General features: G+C 38.5%; 1 protein-coding gene across 1 annotated transcript; it reads right to left on the reverse strand.

The window, feature by feature from the left end:
- Positions 1 to 11,840: 11,840 nt before the first annotated feature.
- On the reverse strand, positions 11,841 to 18,395 carry LOC149274359 (keratin, type I cytoskeletal 15-like). Its single transcript, XM_089505596.1, has 7 exons — positions 18,033 to 18,395; positions 15,037 to 15,119; positions 14,328 to 14,484; positions 13,691 to 13,852; positions 12,883 to 13,008; positions 12,088 to 12,308; positions 11,841 to 11,907 (listed from the first exon to the last, which is right to left on the reverse strand). The coding sequence occupies exons 1-7, from the start codon at positions 18,393 to 18,395 to the stop codon at positions 11,841 to 11,843; spliced, it is 1,179 nt and encodes a 392-aa protein (XP_089361722.1).
- Positions 18,396 to 19,810: the final 1,415 nt, after the last annotated feature.

The following is a 19,810-nucleotide window of genomic DNA, read 5'->3' on the forward strand; positions in this document are numbered from 1 at the left end:
AGATATCTTAATGCATATTCTATTTTGTCTGCATGATCATAACTGAGTGATCAGCCTTTCAGAGCGTCTATAACATTTATTATTATTATTTTCATGGCTTTATTCAAAGTTATATGTATAAGAGCCATCAACAGGGGTCGGGAGTAATTGGATTTATGGTGGACATTCCATGCCTTGTGGACACCAATTGTCTTGTAGAGTGTAGACTTTATAAGAAGTGACACTTTGCCCGTTCATTGGCACCAAAGACCTTGCTCTATGGAGTATTATATATGTCTAGCCAGAAACATGTTATATTTTAAACCCAATCAGTTTTTTTGTTATTCCAGGTAACTGTTGTTGTTACCTGAGTGCATCCTCAGCTTTGTTTTAATGAATTCAACCTAATGAAATATTACATTGTGGCCAACTAATTTTACCTTTCTCTTTGGAAGGTGAGAGTTTGGACGTTCCCTAGTAAACATTTCATCATTGACGTAGCAATTAACTGCTGGCTTTCATGGGATGCTTATCAATGACACACTAGTTAGGTTTGGCTGAATATGTAAAAAATGTATGAGTCATTTCCTTACAAAACTGTAATTTATTATACATTTAGTAATGGTACAGAAAAAGAGTCCCATGTAACAAAAGATGTGTCTTTTCACTAGAGGGAGGTAACAGATTTGGTGTGTAATTGTTCTTTTTTAATTAATGTATGTTAGCGTATAGCTGTTTCCAGTAACAAAAAAACATTTCATCAGAAAACTCAATCAACTCAATCATTCTGGTTCCTTTTGAGAGACAGACTGGTGAATATAAGGACCCCAAGTTCCTTCTCTGCAACCTGGTTACCTCTTTATCATGCCATGACCTTTGTACCTAGGGGAAATTAATGCACAGGCAAGGAACATGATCCTACGCAAGTCTGGTGTCTTGTGTTTTAGAAAATATCTTAACTTGGTATTCTATTCCATAGAATTTGGATACAATACTTCAGATTTCTTTTGGATTACCATGAATGCACTTCTAAAAACCCTAACTTACAAAAGGTTGGGTATTATACTAAAATTATACTTAAATTCAGTGTCTGAAAAGACTAGGATTTATGCAGTAGCATTTTGTATAAATGTATTTATATAAAATGATACTTAGTATAATATTAATGCAGTGTAGTTGTTTAATGTAGCAAAGAGAAGCAGGGTGGGCTAACTTTAAGCTTTCCCAATACCAACCCATAAAGTTTCAATATGGGTCCAACTATGAATCTGTTAGAGTTTACCTTAATGGAGAGTTTTGCCTACAGACAATGTTTTTTGTGGTGAACGTGATTGGTTTATGAAAAATCCTTCTTTGAAGACCGTGGGGTTAATTTTTTTTTGCCTAATTTAGGAAGTGTTACTGACTTATGTATAGTAGGTATTTCATGATCGGGGAGCTGTTGCTCCATTAGATTTGGTTAAAGAAGTCTCAGGAGGTTTGAGATGCAACTCAAATGAAGTGGTGGCAGCTTGAAGGTCATGGTCATTGGGAATCTGGAAAAAAAATAAATGTTTCTTATCACATTGTGTTTGCGAGTGAGATTATAGATCATCCATATTTATTTCATCTACTACACTATGGTAGTATGGTTTTATGTTTTATTTAAGTATTTCAGTGATTCTGCCCCACTCTGATTGTATATTTGTTTAAAACATCAAATGTATGTTCTGAGCAGATGCAAGCAAATTAAAATATAAATGCGTATCCAATTAATATGGTTCTATTTGTTACAACTTGGTATGGTAGAGTAACTTATATAGATTGTCATGCTTGTATAATTATATCTGTTCCCTCATAAATTATTTTAAAAATAACTGATGTTCACAAACATTCTTCTAAATCCAGAATAAACGTGTTATGGTTTTATTGGGTTGATATGTGCTCTAAAAAAAGAGAAAACAGTAGGTACCTCTCTCTATAAATGGTAATTACCTCCTAGCATGAGTGATGCTCACCTCTTTGTCACAAAATGTCTTAGGAACATAAATTCTTATTTTTTTAACCCCTTGAGGACAATGGGCGGTCCCTAAACCCATAGAAAACAATGCATTTTGAGCCCGTACATGTACGGGCTTTGTCATTAAGGGGTTAAGAAACTTAAAAAAAAGAAAAAAACACATAAAATTCCATGTGCAGGGACAATCCGAACGCGTGGTGGTGAATATATGCTGGACATATTCCAGCATTATACCCGCATTTCCAATAAACCATTCACATTATGTTTACAACCGGCATATAATGAAGCACACCTCTGCGTTTATCTTATCTGATGCTGGATGGTTGTCAAAACCTGACCTTTATAACATAATAAAACAAAAGAGATGACACTAGAGGCTACGCCTATAGTGTGCAAAGGTTCATAAACAATAGCCTAGTTTATGGACAACATATTGTATGCCTCAAACCTAATTCAAACATCCTATACACATACAAACTGATTAATTATTAAAAGCATGACTGCTAAAGCCCATAGTCTTAAATATTAGACTTGTGCATTTGGTTTTGTACAAATTTAAAATTTACAGAATTTCCATTCAAAATTCGTGGGCCCACATTTACTCACACTCTCATTCATTCTCTCAGACTCTCATTATTGTTTACACTCTCTAAATGTGTCCCTGTCTTTTCTGCCGACCACTTCCACATCTGGAAAAAAAAAATGTTAATAATTGTTAGATAATTGTTGAAAATATCCTCACCCATGTGAAATGTCTTGTTTAGTGCTGGGTACAAAAAAATGCTCTTTCACACAAAAAAATCGTTTACCTACAAATGTTATATTAATTATAGTGAAAGCAGTTGTGAATTATTCATTTTGCATACTAGGCATGTGCCTATGGGCCCCAGAGCTCTAATGGATAGGATAACATTACACCGGCTGCACTGAGTTCCGTGGGGTCAGGTTGTGGGACCCCACAGTACCAATATGGCAGCTTTCAGTTCTTAAAGGCAGAACAGGAGCCACAGGCCTGAGAGGTAAGGAGATTTAGTGCCTAGGGGCCCCAGAAGGTCTTATTCCAGCACTAAGCAGAAGTCCTGATGCTCTTGGTACTGCATATAGGGAAGTTACTTTGACCTGCTTGTTTAAATTGATTAAGCCTTAAGGATCTCTTAAATAAACATCTTTTGGATACCAAAATTCAAACACGCTTTATTGTTATCTGAAATAAAAATGAAAAAAAACAAACCGTTTTCAATATTGACAGTCCTTTTGATGGAAGCACTTACATAATATAATGAATTTCCAACTAACAAAGCAAAAAATAAATAAATTAACTCATTGGATTTGGTGCGGTCACAATTTTAGGTATCTCTATATTATTAAAGCACTTTGAATGGAGCGTTCTCGAAAAGAATATCTAAAAGACAGTGGCTGTAGGGTGAGATTACATGATGACAAATCACTGTTTGACATCTTAAGAGGTTTTCTTTTGTTATTGTGACACGGCATAATGCATGTTTGAGTAGTGTAGAAATATATTAAAATGCTGTCTGGGACAAAACCCATTATATATGTTAATAAAACAGAGGACATTTCAAGGCGGTTTAAAATACTTTAAGGCATCAGAGCTGTTTTTCCAAGAGTTGTGCAAGAACCACATTGTTTACAGGCAAATTCAAGTGGATCAGCACTAGTAGTAATTCTATTTGCCGAAGGTAAAGACTTCAGTTTTAAGAATAAATAAACATAGTCACGGTTTCCCGTTGAAGACAGAACTGGATTTCGTCCAAGTTCAGCTTGTTGGTTGATATGTCCTCCTCCAGTAATCCTAAATCAAATGTAGTACACTGGTGGACACATGGTGTTCTTCTAAAAGTCGTGCGAGGAATAGTCCTCTAGAATTTCAGAGTAGCAAATAAAAGCCAGGGGTACCTGATGGAAGAGTTGGTAGAAAAAACTATTGGAAGACTTTCAGACGAATATAGAGCAAAACAGCTCTATCAACTTTTCAATTGAGATCTATTGACTCTGCACTTTGCCACAGTTTGCCTTTGTGATCAAGACTGTTGTGATAGAACGAAGGGGAATATAATGTAAGGGAACTTTATACAGTGTTCTCTTTATATAGGACATAGTGGAAGAGTATTGAGAGCTGTGGTGCACTAGAGATGCCGATTGTCCAAAGGGGTAAAGTGGTCAACGGGTTGCTACCTCCAGACCTGCCTCTCGAGGCCTGGCCTAATCAGACCTCTTCTAACAGATTCATCTGGGTTTCTTACCTCTATGAATACTGTGGCTTTTAGGTCGCTATTGGTCTGTGGGTCCTATCTAAGGAAGGTAATTAACTAAAGAGGGAAATTATATCATGATTGGAGAACCTCTTGAGAAGAAAAGCTGTCGAAAGACACACTGGGGCTTAAGAGTCTCCAAATACAGGTCAATAAATATGTTTGTTCAGGCTCTGGATGATGTCTGGATCTTGTGTGATATGCATGTCTCGTTTAACAGGTATCTGTTTTCTAAACCATTAACATTGGTATGTGTAGTATTTACAGTCTTATAGTAGAAAGACTGCCCTGAAGCAAGATCCAGTTCTGTTATGCAGGGCCTACTTAAAGGTCGTCAAGGACACCCTCCAGGGAAGGTGTAACATGGTATGGTATGGAAACATTCCAAATATTTCTGACATGTATGTTAACACACATGTACATGGGATGTTCTGGATCAGCAATAATTGCTGGTAACTTCACCTACTCAAGTTGATTCAACATGCATGGTCATGGTCATGGTGTCGCCATGGACCTCTGTGAAACTCTCATACTTATGAAGCAATAAGAATTCCTATCATAGAATTGCTAAAAGCCCGCTAGATTTATTTGTTAGCACAGCTGCATCGTTAATACACTTCCCTATCGTCACATAAAAAGGGATGGGCAGCCTTTGGTCTCCATCTGTTGTTGGACTACGACTCCGCAGACTTTGTTTGATGGTGATAGGAGTCTCTGTAGGCATTGACAGATTATGAACATGATTGGATCCTCTTGTAGAGTAGGCTGGGGGTCCCTGAGTTTGGGGTCTTGCGCCTTTTATAATATTCAGCACGGCAGGATATTTTGTTACATTGCCTCTAACTTCCTAAGACATTAGCTGTAACCTCCCCTACACGTTACAGGAATATTTCATTTTCTTTAATACTGGTTCTGCTGGTTCACGGAGACCCTTTTTTTTTTTTTTTTTAAATGTCTTCTTCATGGGAAATATTCAGAATTTTTATGCTTCGAGTGCCTAAAATACTTAAGTCTTAATGTAAAAGGCAGGGGTGTAGTTAAAAAATGTCAAATATCATTAATAAGAATTTAACCGTGACCAGTAGGATCTGAAAAAAACAAATGCTACGGAAAAAAAAGCCAAAGATATCTACATTGTACCAAACTCAGGAACGTGCCACACCTAGAACACTTTGATCTGTGACCTGCCTACGTTATCTGCTCCTACTCACTTGTATGTCAACCTTGACTGTCAACGAGCTGTTTGTAGGTGACTCAATGTAAGATACTACGGGTGTGTGATAATACGAGACTCCAACTCACCACTCGAGTGCAATATCTCACTCCCTATAATTGAACACTGCAATCGCGTGAATAAGGGTAGATACAATATCAGTGGAAAGACTTAAGGAGGCCTATGAGGCAGTTAATTGTCCACCATGTTGACTTTATGTAGGACATCATAGACAAAGTAACTTAAAGGAAAAATATCTGTGAAAATACTGTTTTTTCCATATGAAGAAGCTTTGAGATGCTCGTAAACACAGATGTAAAAAAGCAAGTGGGGCATAAATCCCCCCCAAAACTGAGGAATCTCTCCCCACATTCTCTGTCTCAAACACATATTGATACATACATACATGCATACATAATATCTACTCCTGGTCTCTTCGTACATCCCTGAATGTTAATAGTTCCAAGCCCTGAATCACTTCCTGGCATGAATGTCTCTTTTTTTTACCCAATAATTAATCTACACAATTTTATGCCACTAGTGGCCATATTTGGCCTGCCACTGATTGTCACCTTTAAGCCAATCAGTGGTATGACAATGGGATTGCTGAGGAGGCACTGGACTGCAGCTTTGGAGCTGCAGCATCTCCTATAAGTGACTTTTTCAACTACTTATAAAGTTCTTTATTGTGCCTTTTTTGTTGATGGAGTGCATTGTACACTACATTCACAGAAGATATCTGTAACATATGAAAGGTGCCTCCTAGGTTTGTATCGACGGGTTCTGTATAAGTTATACAGCATTAAGCATAATCTCTAGAAAATGCTTCAGTCCCTGAACTATGGCTGGGAATGGTAAATCATTTACAAGTGTTGCCAAGAAACCTCTGTAAACACTGAAACGCCAAAATATAAGCGTGCACGAGGGCTTGAAGGTCTGGTTGTGAGTAATTCTATTAGCGTAACCAAGACAATGAAAGGTCGGAGGTATTGTAATTAAGGTTAAAGGGCTGTGGCTGGATGAATCTAGAGTTGCAGCCTTCTTTTAAAGGAGCATACAAAAGGTTATATGAAACCCTGGTTCCAAGTGGTTCCTCTCCCTCCCTCCCTATTATCTACCCTACCCCCCCACTTTTGTACTTCACTTACCTTCCAGCAGTCCTTCGGCGAGTCTCCCTGCTCTGCCACGGTGCGAGCTGCTTTACTGCTGAGCGCCGGAAATGACGTCATATTCCGGCGCTCAGCATTACAAGCCGGCACCGAGACTGAGCTAGATATGCACTGCCACCAGCTACGTGAGCGTAAAAGTAATCTGTGGCCGCACATATCCAGCTGTTGACCGCGCTTACATCATTAGACGGCAGCTGGCCTTAAAGTGCCATGGCCGCCCCGTCATTACCAGTCCAGCCATGGCAGGAGTAGGCAGAGGAGTGAGTGGTGGCGGTTCCCTGGTTTGACCACACACAGACATGGGTCACTTTAATGTTGTAGACACTACAATTCCGCAATGTATTGGTGTAAACAGGGCAAAAGTAATTTTGAGACTGAAAAATGCTGGGGTACGGCCCATCTTTGTCCAAATAAGCCTGAGATGTTTCTTCCCTATTAAGAAGGGCTTTAACACTGATCGTTTCATGCGCACGTGTCGGATATGTATTGTGTGCACATACATAAAACACAATTCCAAAAAAATGCCCCAGCGGGGACAAGGGTAAGTTACAACTACAAATAAACCAATTATACCCTTATTATAACCCCACCCTAAAACATTACTTTTATTAATATGTTTATTAAAAGGTATAACCAAAAAAAAAAAAAAAAGATTTTTAAAAACACCAGTGTCACCAGTCCTACTATATAAGGTATACGTCACAGTAACATACTGTTGATGGCTGCAGTCCTAACAACAGAAATAATTCAATTATGACCAGTGACAGAGGCTAATTAAAAACTCAGACAAGTAGCCCCCCTGACATGTTTCGCTCCTCAGAGCTTCATCAGAGGTCTGGGCTAATGGCTCATACATAAAACCCCACACACCAGTTCATGGACTGTTTCTCACAACATACCCTCCGATTAGACTGTACTCTTGGATATGATATATTTCTCTCTGTCCACCCACTGACTGACTCCCTCAGGGAACGTGTCTATCATTTTCTGTCTTTTGTTTTCATGAATATCGTTCTCCAGTAACATCTGGCGAACAAGAACATTAGGAGCCAAAGCAAATGTTGGTTTAACTCTTTGGCTGCCAGGCTAGTTTAACCCCTTAATGACAAAGCCCATACATGCATTGTTTTAAAGACCGCCCATTGTCCTTAAGGGGTTAATAGCATTACTATCAATGTTTGACGTCCTATAAATAGGGAATGGAAAAAAAACTATATTAACTGAAAATCTGTCTTTGGTGCCAACATATATCACATTAGTCGGTTTGCTTATAAGTGGTAGTTGACCGATTTGCTTATCACCAGTGGTCACTTTGTGTAGTCTCGGCTCGGTGACAGGCATATATCTGTATATCCGGGAGCTTGCCAGACTGCTCCCACTCTTTGAATGGCTAGGGTGTGAGTGGGACATGCAAGAGTGGGAAGTGGCCATGACCAAACACTACTCTCCCACCCAAAGATTAAAGACACTGACCCGGAGCCATAGTGAAGCAGCACAAAACTTGGAGACTCCAGGTGAAACCTGGCCTAGCTCTGTGCATGTAAATATATTTATCATGTGCAAAACGTAGGGTTCCAAACCGCAGTCAACTGCATCTTGGTCACACACATTCAAAAAAAGATACTACTGCTCACACTGTGTTTGAAATATGTTCTGCTGACTGAAATCCTAGGAACTACCTAAAAGTATAGTGCAAAGGCTACAAATTTCCAAACAATGATTGCGCTGCCACCTAGTGTTAAGTATTGTGTATTGCTTTAAGACTCTAAGGCTGCTGGCTGGATACACACAGTGTGAATCCAACCTGTGCCAGTGTGCATGTAGGGCCAGAAGTTGCATCCTGCAGAGGGCTGGCACCTTCTGGCACTACATACACACTGGCACACATATTTACACACACACACACACTTATACACTAACATGCCACTAATATGTGTGCTAATATACACACTCATGCCAACACACATACATTCACGCTTACACATGTATGTTAGTTGTTTTGTTTTCTTCTTTGTATCTAAAAAAATCATAAATACTTTTGAAAATAGACTATTATATTTTGGAATAACTTATTTATTACACCATTCTGCACATATATCTTTGTTTGCACTATACATTTTGGTTTATAAACATCATCACTTCTAACTGTATTTCTCGTCTTTACAGTAGCATTTCTTGGTGACACCATTCAAGTGCCTGTTGGACCTAGTAGCAATCTAATTTCCACTCGCCTGTCTGTGTGTATTTTGACGCTGCGGTACGGCCTGTTAAAGTTAAATAACCAGAGCAAGATGCATTCTAATTTACTGCAAGGTGACCTTATGTGCCTCTTCCGCTAGATGGAGCCAAAGACTGAAAAATAAAACGCTACCCTACATTCTTTCTGCAAATCTAAACTTAAAAGTTAACCATCTAATTGAGGCAAAGATTCCACTAGTCCAAGGTGCATGACTTTATTTATAACTGTAATGGACGGTTCCCTACTTCGTCCATGTAGGGCACACAGAAGCCACCTTAGACTTTAACCGTAGGACAGAAATGCTCAAGATCCAGTTGAGAAACTAATTTGAATGTAGTAAATCAAAATCTATTAAAGCATATTGATTGTTGTGGGCTAGGCTTTGGGTTTGAACCCCTTAATGACAAAGCCCGTACATGTACGGGCTCAAAATGCATTGTTTTCAATGGGTTTAGGGACCGCCCATTGCCTTTAAGGGGTTAATGTAAATGAAAGACCACCAATTAAAGGGTCATCATTGTCCCACCTATGCTCGTTCAACATTGCAGTACATTTCGTAACAATAAGTTAAATAAAGGTCATTCATTTCCGTATGCCCTACATCACAACTTATAAAAGAAACATATAAAAGAAATAAGGTGTCAACAGATGTCAATAAATAAATATTAAAAACAGTTAAATTCGTTTATAACCCAGAATATATTCTCTTTGATGAAACAAAATAGAAACAAAACATATACAAAACTAAATATGAATCACTCTTTTCTGTTAGGAAAATAAAGCTTAGTTAACAAGTCTGTAAATTTTATTCTTTCTTTAAAGATTTAATCAAATAAAAACAACACAAATTTTTAAGAAGCTTTTTTCATTTTTTATGACAATAACCTAATACCCGCACATGACAATTAAGTGTTCACGTCAAAAAAATATAAAATATATGAATTAGGAGGCGACCTTGTGCTTGATTAATTAATTATTTACTTACAAACATGTTACATTCAGAACGACAGGTGAAAGAGCACCTTTAAATTGTACCTGTAATTGTATTATATGATTGCGGAAATATATTTCTTCCCCTTTAGTTAGGTTCCGGGGAAAGTGATGTAAGATAAAAGTATGTAAATTGAATTTGTGTTTTTGCATAGACGCAAATTATATGAATGAAACTGTGTTCTTGACCATACACCTAATATGCTTATGTAAATTAAAAATGTAATGTAATAAATGCATTATTGGTACATTGTATGCCAAACAGAAAAGTTCCAAGTTATCTAAAGATTACTGCTATACATAAAACAGTTACAAAGGTAATTTGAGATTAGGTATACTAATTGTTGAATAGTTGTTACATGAAATCAGTGTGTTGAGCGTTGCCTGTAGCTGCCGCTTTAGCATTAAGCTGTCTCATCTTCTCAGATGCGTGCCGGGACAACCTACAAGTACTTGAGAAAGATATGGCTCACAACAATACTGAATTTGCCAGGAAAAAGCATGACAACCATTAGAATAGTTATACAGTGCGGCTTATTCACTAAAAGAGCTGGATTTGTGGCTTTAACGCTCTGCCTTATTATCAAGAGCCAACAATGGCACGTTTCACCAACAAGAAGGTTTGGGCTGGCCTTGCGTAATGCATAATTCAATGTGTAAGAAGACCTTCGAGAGCTTTTCACTTATTTAACTATACATGATACAGGGCCAGCCAAGCTCTTCCAGAAGGAGAAGCTCAATGGTATTGGACCTTCATAATGTATCGTGAAGTGGAGAAGCTGAAACACAACTCTCCTGCAAAATCTCCTGTCAACCCTTAGTGAATAAACCCTCGTGTAAGCCAGACAAGAACTTATCTCAAGGGTTCTATATATATGCTTATGCTGCGAATAAAGCTCTTTGTGGCCAGCATTCAGTTATAAATTCAGCATTCAGTTATAAAATGTCATAGCAAATATATTCTGAAACTGAAAATGTGTATTTTCAGCTCCTTTCCACCATTTCCACCATGGTAAGGGCTAAGATCCTTGTCCATGACACACTTGAGGCATATCTTCTTTATGTTATGATTGAGAACAAATACAATATTCCGCTAGACCACAATAGACTATACTTATCAATAAATAGCATAATGCATTCTTCACTTAACGGATGTCTTCATCTTACTCTCAACCCGTGACTGGGTGTTTGGTAACAACAGACGTAGACTCTGAAATCAAAAACATGTACACTGGAAATTTCAATGATGCAATAGTAACACGAATTGGAACAGCCATTAATGTACTAACAAAGACATAAGTCCAACGAACTGACTATAACGTGTACCATATTTGGGCCCAAAAAGTTCTTATACGTTGATATAATAATACATTGCGAATTCGGAGTGCAGGACCGGCTAAGTACGCCAGATTTGTAAATACTACAATATATTTATTTTACGTCAGATAATATCTCGTTTCTCCCTTTAGCTCATTGTCCGCATCCAGCGCTCTAATTTAGAACAATAAAAGGCAGATATGTCTATAAATATCACTGCCCCATTCAGAAAAATTCTATTTTTTGTTTGATCTGACAACTCTTGTAAATAACCATCTACAGTAAAAATAGTGTAAAGCCTCGTGTATAGTATGAATGTTTAACCCCTTAATGTCAAAGCCCATACATGTATGGTCTCAAAATGCATTGTTTTCAATGGGTTTAGGGACCGCCCATTGTCCTTAAGGGGTTAATGTATAATTAAAGTTGTTGGAACACATTATTGATCATGTAGCTAATACTTATCCAAACTCAAAGTGACCTATATTAGGGTGAAAATGTCACTACTCTTTCTTGGAAATGTACATTATTTGGAAGTGCCTTGAAATTACAAATAATTATTTAATAATTAAATATTTTAGTGTTTCTGATATTGCAAATCAACATGAATTTCAAATTTAGAAAAGTAATTGCTCGGATCTGGATACATAAATGTAACACACTAACTTTGTTTGGAGCTAGTTGATCTTAGAAATCCATTAGACGCTCCAGAAATCACATCTTCCATTCTGAAAAAAAATAAAGCAGATGATACATACAGTAAGTATGACAGCATTCATTAAAAAGGTTGTGAAAGTTAAGGATAAAATGGAGGGTTTATTCTAGTAAAAATGATTTGCCTGAGCTTTTGTCGGAGAAACTCCCATTGACGTCATTTCATTATTGTAAACCGTAGAAGAACTTCCTACCTGGATTCTTCCTCATCCATGAGCATACTGTAGGTGTTTATTTCCATTTCCAAAAGGTCTTTAAGATAAGTCAGTATCCGTCTTTCAGAAGAGAGACGCTGTACTCCATCTCTTATTTTTAAAAGTTCGTCTTCCCTCTTGCCTATTTTTTCCTGGATATTCTGCAGGTAAGCACAGTATGTAGACTCGGTTTCATATAGCGTGGCCTCCCGAGCGGATTTCTAGGAAGCAAATAACATAATTAAAATATATTTCATCCATCAATTAACTTTCCCAATATTTTAAGCATATAGTTGAATATAGATCTCCCCAACTGGGCCATGGTCACTGCTGTTCGCAAAAAGGGGACAGTCCTACTTAAAACAGGACAGTTGTAAGGTAAGTGGTAGGTGGACATGCCAAGAGAGCCACAATTGGCAACAAGAATATACCTTAAACCAAACCCACTCTTGTTGACATAGAACATACCTTCAAGTGACCAACTGGCCATTGTAACCAAGTTATTACCACCAATATGCCTACAAATGTTTGTTTAGGATGTGAGTTGGGGATACCAATAGTGCGTCTGTCTTGGGCCATGTTGGACGTAAGTCTAGCCTCATCCGACATTGATATTTAAATCCACTATGTATATTAATCTATTACAAAGCCAGTGTTCTTATTTCTTTAGCACACGATGGGTCACGTTCCAGTTTTCTAGTTAATGTTTACTTATGCTTAAACCTTCAACATTCATCCAGGGCTCACTGATCAAGAAAGAATCCAACAATGAATCGCTGAAGGACCCCTTCATACCATGCCGTGCAGAACCTCCAGCTGGACCTCTAGCTCCTGCAATTCCTGTCTCAACTTAAACACTTCTTTCTTCTGGCTTTGCAAACTTTCATTGTGTTCCACGTCCTTGGGAATGCACTCCTTGGACTGAAATAGATAACCAAAGTTAATATGCACAAGAGTTTGTCATTACTATGGGTTAAATTTAGACTAATGGACTAAACTCTATAATATACTGTTTTTCTTGAATTATTTGCGAACTGAATACATCATAAATCCCTAACAGGTTGTCATTTAGAACTGGTCTGGTCTTCAAATATTCCTCATTAGTTAATGTTTTCAGGATCTCCACTGGCAGACACATGTGAATTGATCTGTGTCTCTGACAAAGTGCCATTCACCCGTGCTGATTTGATACAATTAGGAATTTTCACTAATTTCTCACATTTCTAGAGTTTATTGCTCTCTCTGTGATTTATATAGGATACCAGCAAGCGACCTGATAGGTCTCCTTGAATAGGTGAGTTTTCAAGGAATGTTTGAAGATATACATTTAGGGAGGCAGATTGTACCATAGTTGGGAGTAGCACAAGGAAAGTCTTCCACAACAGTAGTTAGAAGAAGTTATAAGAGCCGATATTTGACACAACATATTTAGGGCCCATCATGCACGACGCTATGAGAAGCCAGTGAAAGGGTAAGCAGAGTGGGGCAGCTGATGAGTGGTTGGAGAGTCAACTAGAGTGATGAAAAGTTGAAAAGCACAATCACTGGAATATGGAGAAACAATTTGAAGGAATATTGATGTTCCTTTTAATCAGCCCTATACCTTACGGTTGAACCAGGCTTCTGTGTCCCGCTTCTGTTTGTCTATGATTGCCTCATATTGTTGTCTCATTTCGGACAGATATTTGGAAAGGTCCGCTGCCTGCTGGGTTTTCACTTCCACATTGACATGACCTGTACATTGCTCCTGGATATTTTGCACATCCTACGAGAAAAAGCAAAAGCCATTGATGTTTAAATGTAGGGGAAAGGTTTAGGCAGTCGGATCCACAGATTAAGAGTTCCAGAGGTTCTAACGAGACCAGCTGCATGCCAGTGATTGGATACTTCCAGCAGACAAATGGGCAATCAATGTGGACGAGGTGGTACACTGAAGCTCTTGGGCAGGTAAGTCTATTTTCTTCCAGTTAAGTAATGCACATTACGATGCTGGGAAAGAACTTTATTGTAGGGATTGGATGGGACATTAGACTGCATTGTTAAACCATTTATAATATATTCACATAATACATTTTGTATAAGTCTAGGTAGTTTGCATATGTCTGTTGTCGTTTTTTTGTTTCAAGGTACAATAAAATGCAGTAGATAGGGACACAAAAAATCCTATGGCTAGGTATGAGCTAGATGGCTATTGTCACAAAGCCACCTGCAGTAATATATACAGCTGATGCCCAGGTCACCTCGTTGTGGTCTTTTTTGAGACACTGTAGTTCCCCGGTTAAGATTTGCAGCTCGGTCTCCTGGAGTTGTTTTTCCATTTGAAGATCACTGCTTGTCGTCTTCAGCTCCTTTATATCTGCTCCTATGGCTCGTTGTAAAGCTAACTCAGCCTCGTACCTAAGAAGGTCCAGGGCAAATGTCAACTTTACATAATGTCTTACCAGCATCGATATTGGTATCTCAAACACTTCTCAGAATCTGAACACAAAGAGACATGACTAATGTGAGCAGAACACTCATAATTCATGATGTATGTTCCTCTGACATTTAAGAGAGTCTTTTTATTAATTTATAACTAGAATCCTACCATTACAGAGAAGTCATTGTTATTATATTAACATGTTTGAAGCGGCATTTCCATTCCTGCTATAGTGTATTTGACTAACCAAACCTAGAGTTAATGATTTGCAGTCTACTATGGGCAACCTTGCTGTGCAACGCAGTTAAATGGAGGCTACTTAGCATTCTCCGACAACATGACTACCCTCCCTGGCTCTCGGTGTCCTCCCAAGCTTCTATTTTCTCGTGTGGTCTTTGAGATACCTCCGAGTGGAGGTTTCCGAAGCTCTGCGCACCTTGGGTCACACAGTGTGGTCACGCAGAACCTGGTCGCTAGAGTAACCACGGAAACCGATCTCTCTGGGAAACGAAGAAGAAATTAATACTCACTTCGCTTTAAAGCCGTCTGCGGCAAGCTTTGTATTCTCGATGGTCAAGAATAGTTCAGAGTTGGTAACCTTGGCTTCATTTATCTTTTAACGGAGAATGAAAAACATGTTTAAGACTGGTTTTTGATAGAATATAAAAATATTTTATTGTGGCGTAAAAATGTTAATAGCAGTGCCGTATTCCCAGTATTTTATCACCATTTAAGTCAATCCAGTATTTTCAAGATTTTTACTTTATTTGTTAAAATAGAGCAAAGACAGTGTGTTATTGGCTTATATACAAAACAGTGATATGGTGCAAGCTTTGGTCTCGTCATATTAACCAATGCAATACGCTAATGAGCCAGGCCAGTCGACTGGTTGCTATGGTGATTTGAACATCTATAAATCTCACATCACAAAATTATTCAGTTTCCTTACATCATAGGTACAATGGCTGAAATCATCGCACTTCTATACCAAACCTCCAATCAAAGGTGGCTAAGGTCCATGTAGGTTGAGTAATAACTACCCCCTTACATTTGGACACTTCTGTTGGCTAGAGATGGGTTGAGGCAGGGCCACAGGCTGGACAACCCATCTGCTTTACCAGAAACCCCACCTAGTAGCATTCAGAGGTAGAGCTGTATGAGGTGGCCACGTGGAAACCACGGCACAGGCCTCCATTGATTTACCAGCCAGTTAAAGGTGATCGGAGGATCTTGCCAACCGACCCATAATCTCCAATGTCCCGAAAAGCAGACAGTGGGGCAGCTACACATGACAGCGACATGAAACTAGGGACACTTGGGTGGTATGACAATCCAATCCATAAACAACCTCATGTTTCAGCTGTTGCTCACGAGAAAATCTGTTAGATTGGATTTTTTACATATACCTAATGACTTTTCATCTTTGAAAATGTATCTTGGTATTATGAGTTTAGGGTTCTCCGTCTCCTGTACTTGGTACCATGATCTTAAATTTACAACCTGCTTTTCTTTACCAGATAAATATCATGCTTTCATTCATTGCCAAATATGAAGACAACCTATAGTCTGGAGACTACAGAGATGCCATCTGGGAGGGTATGAGATTTAAAGAGATAAAAAAAACAAGGAACAAAACTGCACATCAAAGGTGTTTTTACTCAGGAAATGTTTATGATGAGCACATCAATGGAACGTAGGCTTCAAAGGTGTTGGTTTGTTTAGATTTCCAATATTACATAAGCAAGATCTGAAGCAGGTGCATGCTTAGCATACCTACAACAAACTAAAAACGGGAGATTATCTTGGATTCACCATCCTACATGAGCCACTGAGCATTATCTAATGAAACCATGAACACATATAGGGATCCAGAACAGGGGCAAGATGGCCACAAAATATTGGTTAGTTGTTTAGGCTAGGTTCAAATCCTTATGAACGGGTTTTTGAGTTGAGTTATTAGCATAGACAATGTGGGTCGTGTGGCAAGGTGTTCTTTTACAGCAAAATAAATAATTCAGCTTTACCTATACATTAAACTAGTACATCTTCCAGGCTGGAATCGTACAACATATGAAACAAAAATCTCTTCATTACGTTCTTATAGCTTTCCAAAAGTGATTACTGTGAAGACATAAACACAGACCTCTGGTCTAAAACCCTATATGGAATTATACTATCCTTCTCAGATGTCTAACAATTTAAATCATTGGTGTCCTTGGGCAAAAACATCGCTAAGTGCGTATTTTACCGCAACAGAATAATCAAATGCAAAAGAAAACCTTTTCAATCTGAGCATATATAGTACGCTGGTACAGCATATAGAATGAGTCAGTAATGCCAAAACTGGGTAATCCATGATAGGCTGGCCATCTGGCAAACCGGTCAAATGCCCGATGGGGAACAGGACCCTATAGAGTGCGGCCACTTCCATAGTATAAGAGTGTAGCGTCAAGCCGAACATATGCTGCCAGTGGCTGCCAATGTCTTGCATGGAAAAGGCCATAGTACGTCTATTAGAAATCCAATTCTGAATCCATGTTCTCGTATGGTGACTAAGTATTGGCTAGTAGTCCTTTTTGTCTCCTCTTCAATGCAAATGTTCTATTAAAACAGACTGTTCCTGTTATGATGGTATCAAGTGAATACACCTGATATTAGACCCATTAATGTTCTCAGACATGGAATGTCAAGAGAATGTCAAGAACATAAAACATTTGGCAGCATGTACACCATATCAATACACAATCACGCCTTCATTCTATGCATATATTTGCAAATAACCGTCAGAGAAAGAGCTCACATCACATGACATTATATAATATATAATAAAGAGTCTGCATTCATTCCAATATAAGCAAGAAGCTATTTAATTATCAAAACACTGAAACAATTGTACAATACACAAGTTAATCTATGAGCCACAAAAGCAAACATAAAGTACAATGACAATATTTCAACTTGACCCAAAGTTACCATCATTACTTCAGTCCTGGGAAAATTGGCAGTTTGTTGGTGGTTGTTGTTGTGTATGTTGTTATACGTAAGGTTTACCGGAGCCACATCAAGATTTTAAGGGTCCCAAGGGAGGATCCACATTTGGATTGGTCCATTTCCAATTATAGATGGTCAACCACTGCAAGTTTATCCTGCGAAAAGGCCCGAGTGGGCCCTGCATGATATGTCGTTAAATATTTGACATTATCTCATCGATTGAAATATGCCAAATTTCAAACCCATCCAACCTACCTAACTCCCTAGTATTGCACAGCTGGCGTCAACAGGTGAACCAGCACACTTACCAATGGGTACCATTGTCTTTGTCTATTTTAAGCAAGAGTTGCAAAAAGGAAGACTTTTTTTGCTATTAAATGGAGGCTAAAGAACATAAGAGATACAACATGCATTTTTTGTAGAGGAAAGTTGCATATATTCCCATCCATTTCCCATGACGTATATTATCATAAATATAAAAATGGGATGGTAGACAGAAGGAACATGGGGAAATTCAAAGGTTGGTAAATCTCACCTGGGTTTCAAGCTCAGTAACTGTCTTCTCGTATCGACTTGTATAGTAGCCAATATTTGCCCTCTTCCCCAACAACTCCTTGATTTGCACTTCTAAATGTCTATTGGACTCTTCCAACAGGTGCACTTTTTCAAGATAAGCAGCCAGACGGTCATTCAGATGAATCAAAGTGTCCTTCTGACTCCGACAGAGGAGGTTTCCACTGTCCATCCATTTCTCACAGCTCAGTCTGCTTCCTTTACAATGAAGCCTAGGTGTTTTCGCACGCAGGGCATTAAACTGTCCATTATATGACATAGCGGGAGACACGGCGTGTGAAAAAACTGGAGAAGTCACGAGTGTGGTCCTGCTACCGTAGGGCATTACGGAATCTAAAATGTTACTTCGCTGATCCCATAGTAACGCAACACAAGGAAGTCATACGGTTTAACTCCATCTAAATGTTATTGGCTTAGCAAGTGAACCATGTCTGCCAGCTCAAATTTCACTCACCTTGAGCTCAGCGTAATCTTTTTCTCCCTGCTATTTATTGTACTTGCTTTGCCTTGTGGGATCGGCTGGTTTACTCTACCTTCCTTTGGCTTGTCTGGAAATACGTGCTGGAGGTGTTAAGCATTCTTGGAATGCCAATGGCAATAGGAGTTTTGTGTAAAGCATCCTAAGCACACAACGGGTTAAAAAGCAAGTTCTTCTTCTGATGGTGAAACAAAGCGATTTTTATTCTCTCTGCCCTGGGGGTGAATGTTCTGTTGACTCTTTACCACAAGATACACAGTAAATAATAGTTCGTTCTTACTATCCAACTTGCCTGTGGTTCTACTCATAAAAAAAAAAAAAAATGTTTAAAAGTATTTTGCTTTTTCTGAGACCGTGAGAACTTACAGGGCACTGCGCAAATGTTTATATGAAATATATTTTATGAAATACCCCAAACTAGACCTCACAGCAGGCAGTTGAATCATAAAGGAAAATTCCTGGGAACGTAAAAAAAAAGATTCCATGGTACAGTTCTTCATTAAACTGTCTTTTTTGGAAAAAAGAGAGTACACCCCTCATTTTTGTAAATATTTTATTATATCTTTTCATAGAAACATAGAAACATAGAAAGTGACGGCAGATAAGAACCAGTAGGCCCATCCAGTCTGCCCAACCTCTGAGTACTTTCCTTTAGTACTTGCCCTTATCCTATATCTAGCTTGGCCTTATGCCTATCCCATGCTTGCTTAAATGACTTTACTGTATTAACATCTACCACTTCTGCTGGGAGGCTATTCCATGCGTCCACTACCCTTTCCGTAAAGTAATATTTTCTGATGTTACCATTAAACCTTTGCCCCTCTAGTTTATGCCTATGTCCTCTTGTTGTGGTAGTATTTCTCCTTTTAAATAAACTCTCTTCCTTTACCTTGTTGATTCCCTTTAAGTATTTAAATGTTTCTATCATATCCCTCCTGTCCCATCTTTTTTCCAGGCTGTATAGGTTAAGATCCTTTAACCTGTACTGGTAAGGTTTATCTTGTAATCCATAAACCATTTTAGTAGCCCTTCTCTGCACTTTCTCCAACATTTCTATATCCTTCTGGAGATATGGTCTCCAGTACTGTACACAATACCCCAAGTGAGGTCTCAGCGGTGCTCTGTACAACGGCATGAGCTCTTCCCTCTCTCTACTGCTAATACCTCTCGCTATACAACCAAGCATTCTGCTAGCAATACCTGCTGCTCTACTGCATTGTCTGCCTACCTTTAAATCCTCAGAAATAATTACCCCTAAATCC

The sequence above is a fragment of the Sceloporus occidentalis genome, unplaced genomic scaffold (assembly GCF_023333645.1).
Source record: "Sceloporus occidentalis isolate IW3139 unplaced genomic scaffold, rSceOcc1.0.p SCAF_335, whole genome shotgun sequence".
In the NCBI taxonomy this organism is placed as follows: Eukaryota; Metazoa; Chordata; class Lepidosauria; order Squamata; family Phrynosomatidae; genus Sceloporus; species Sceloporus occidentalis.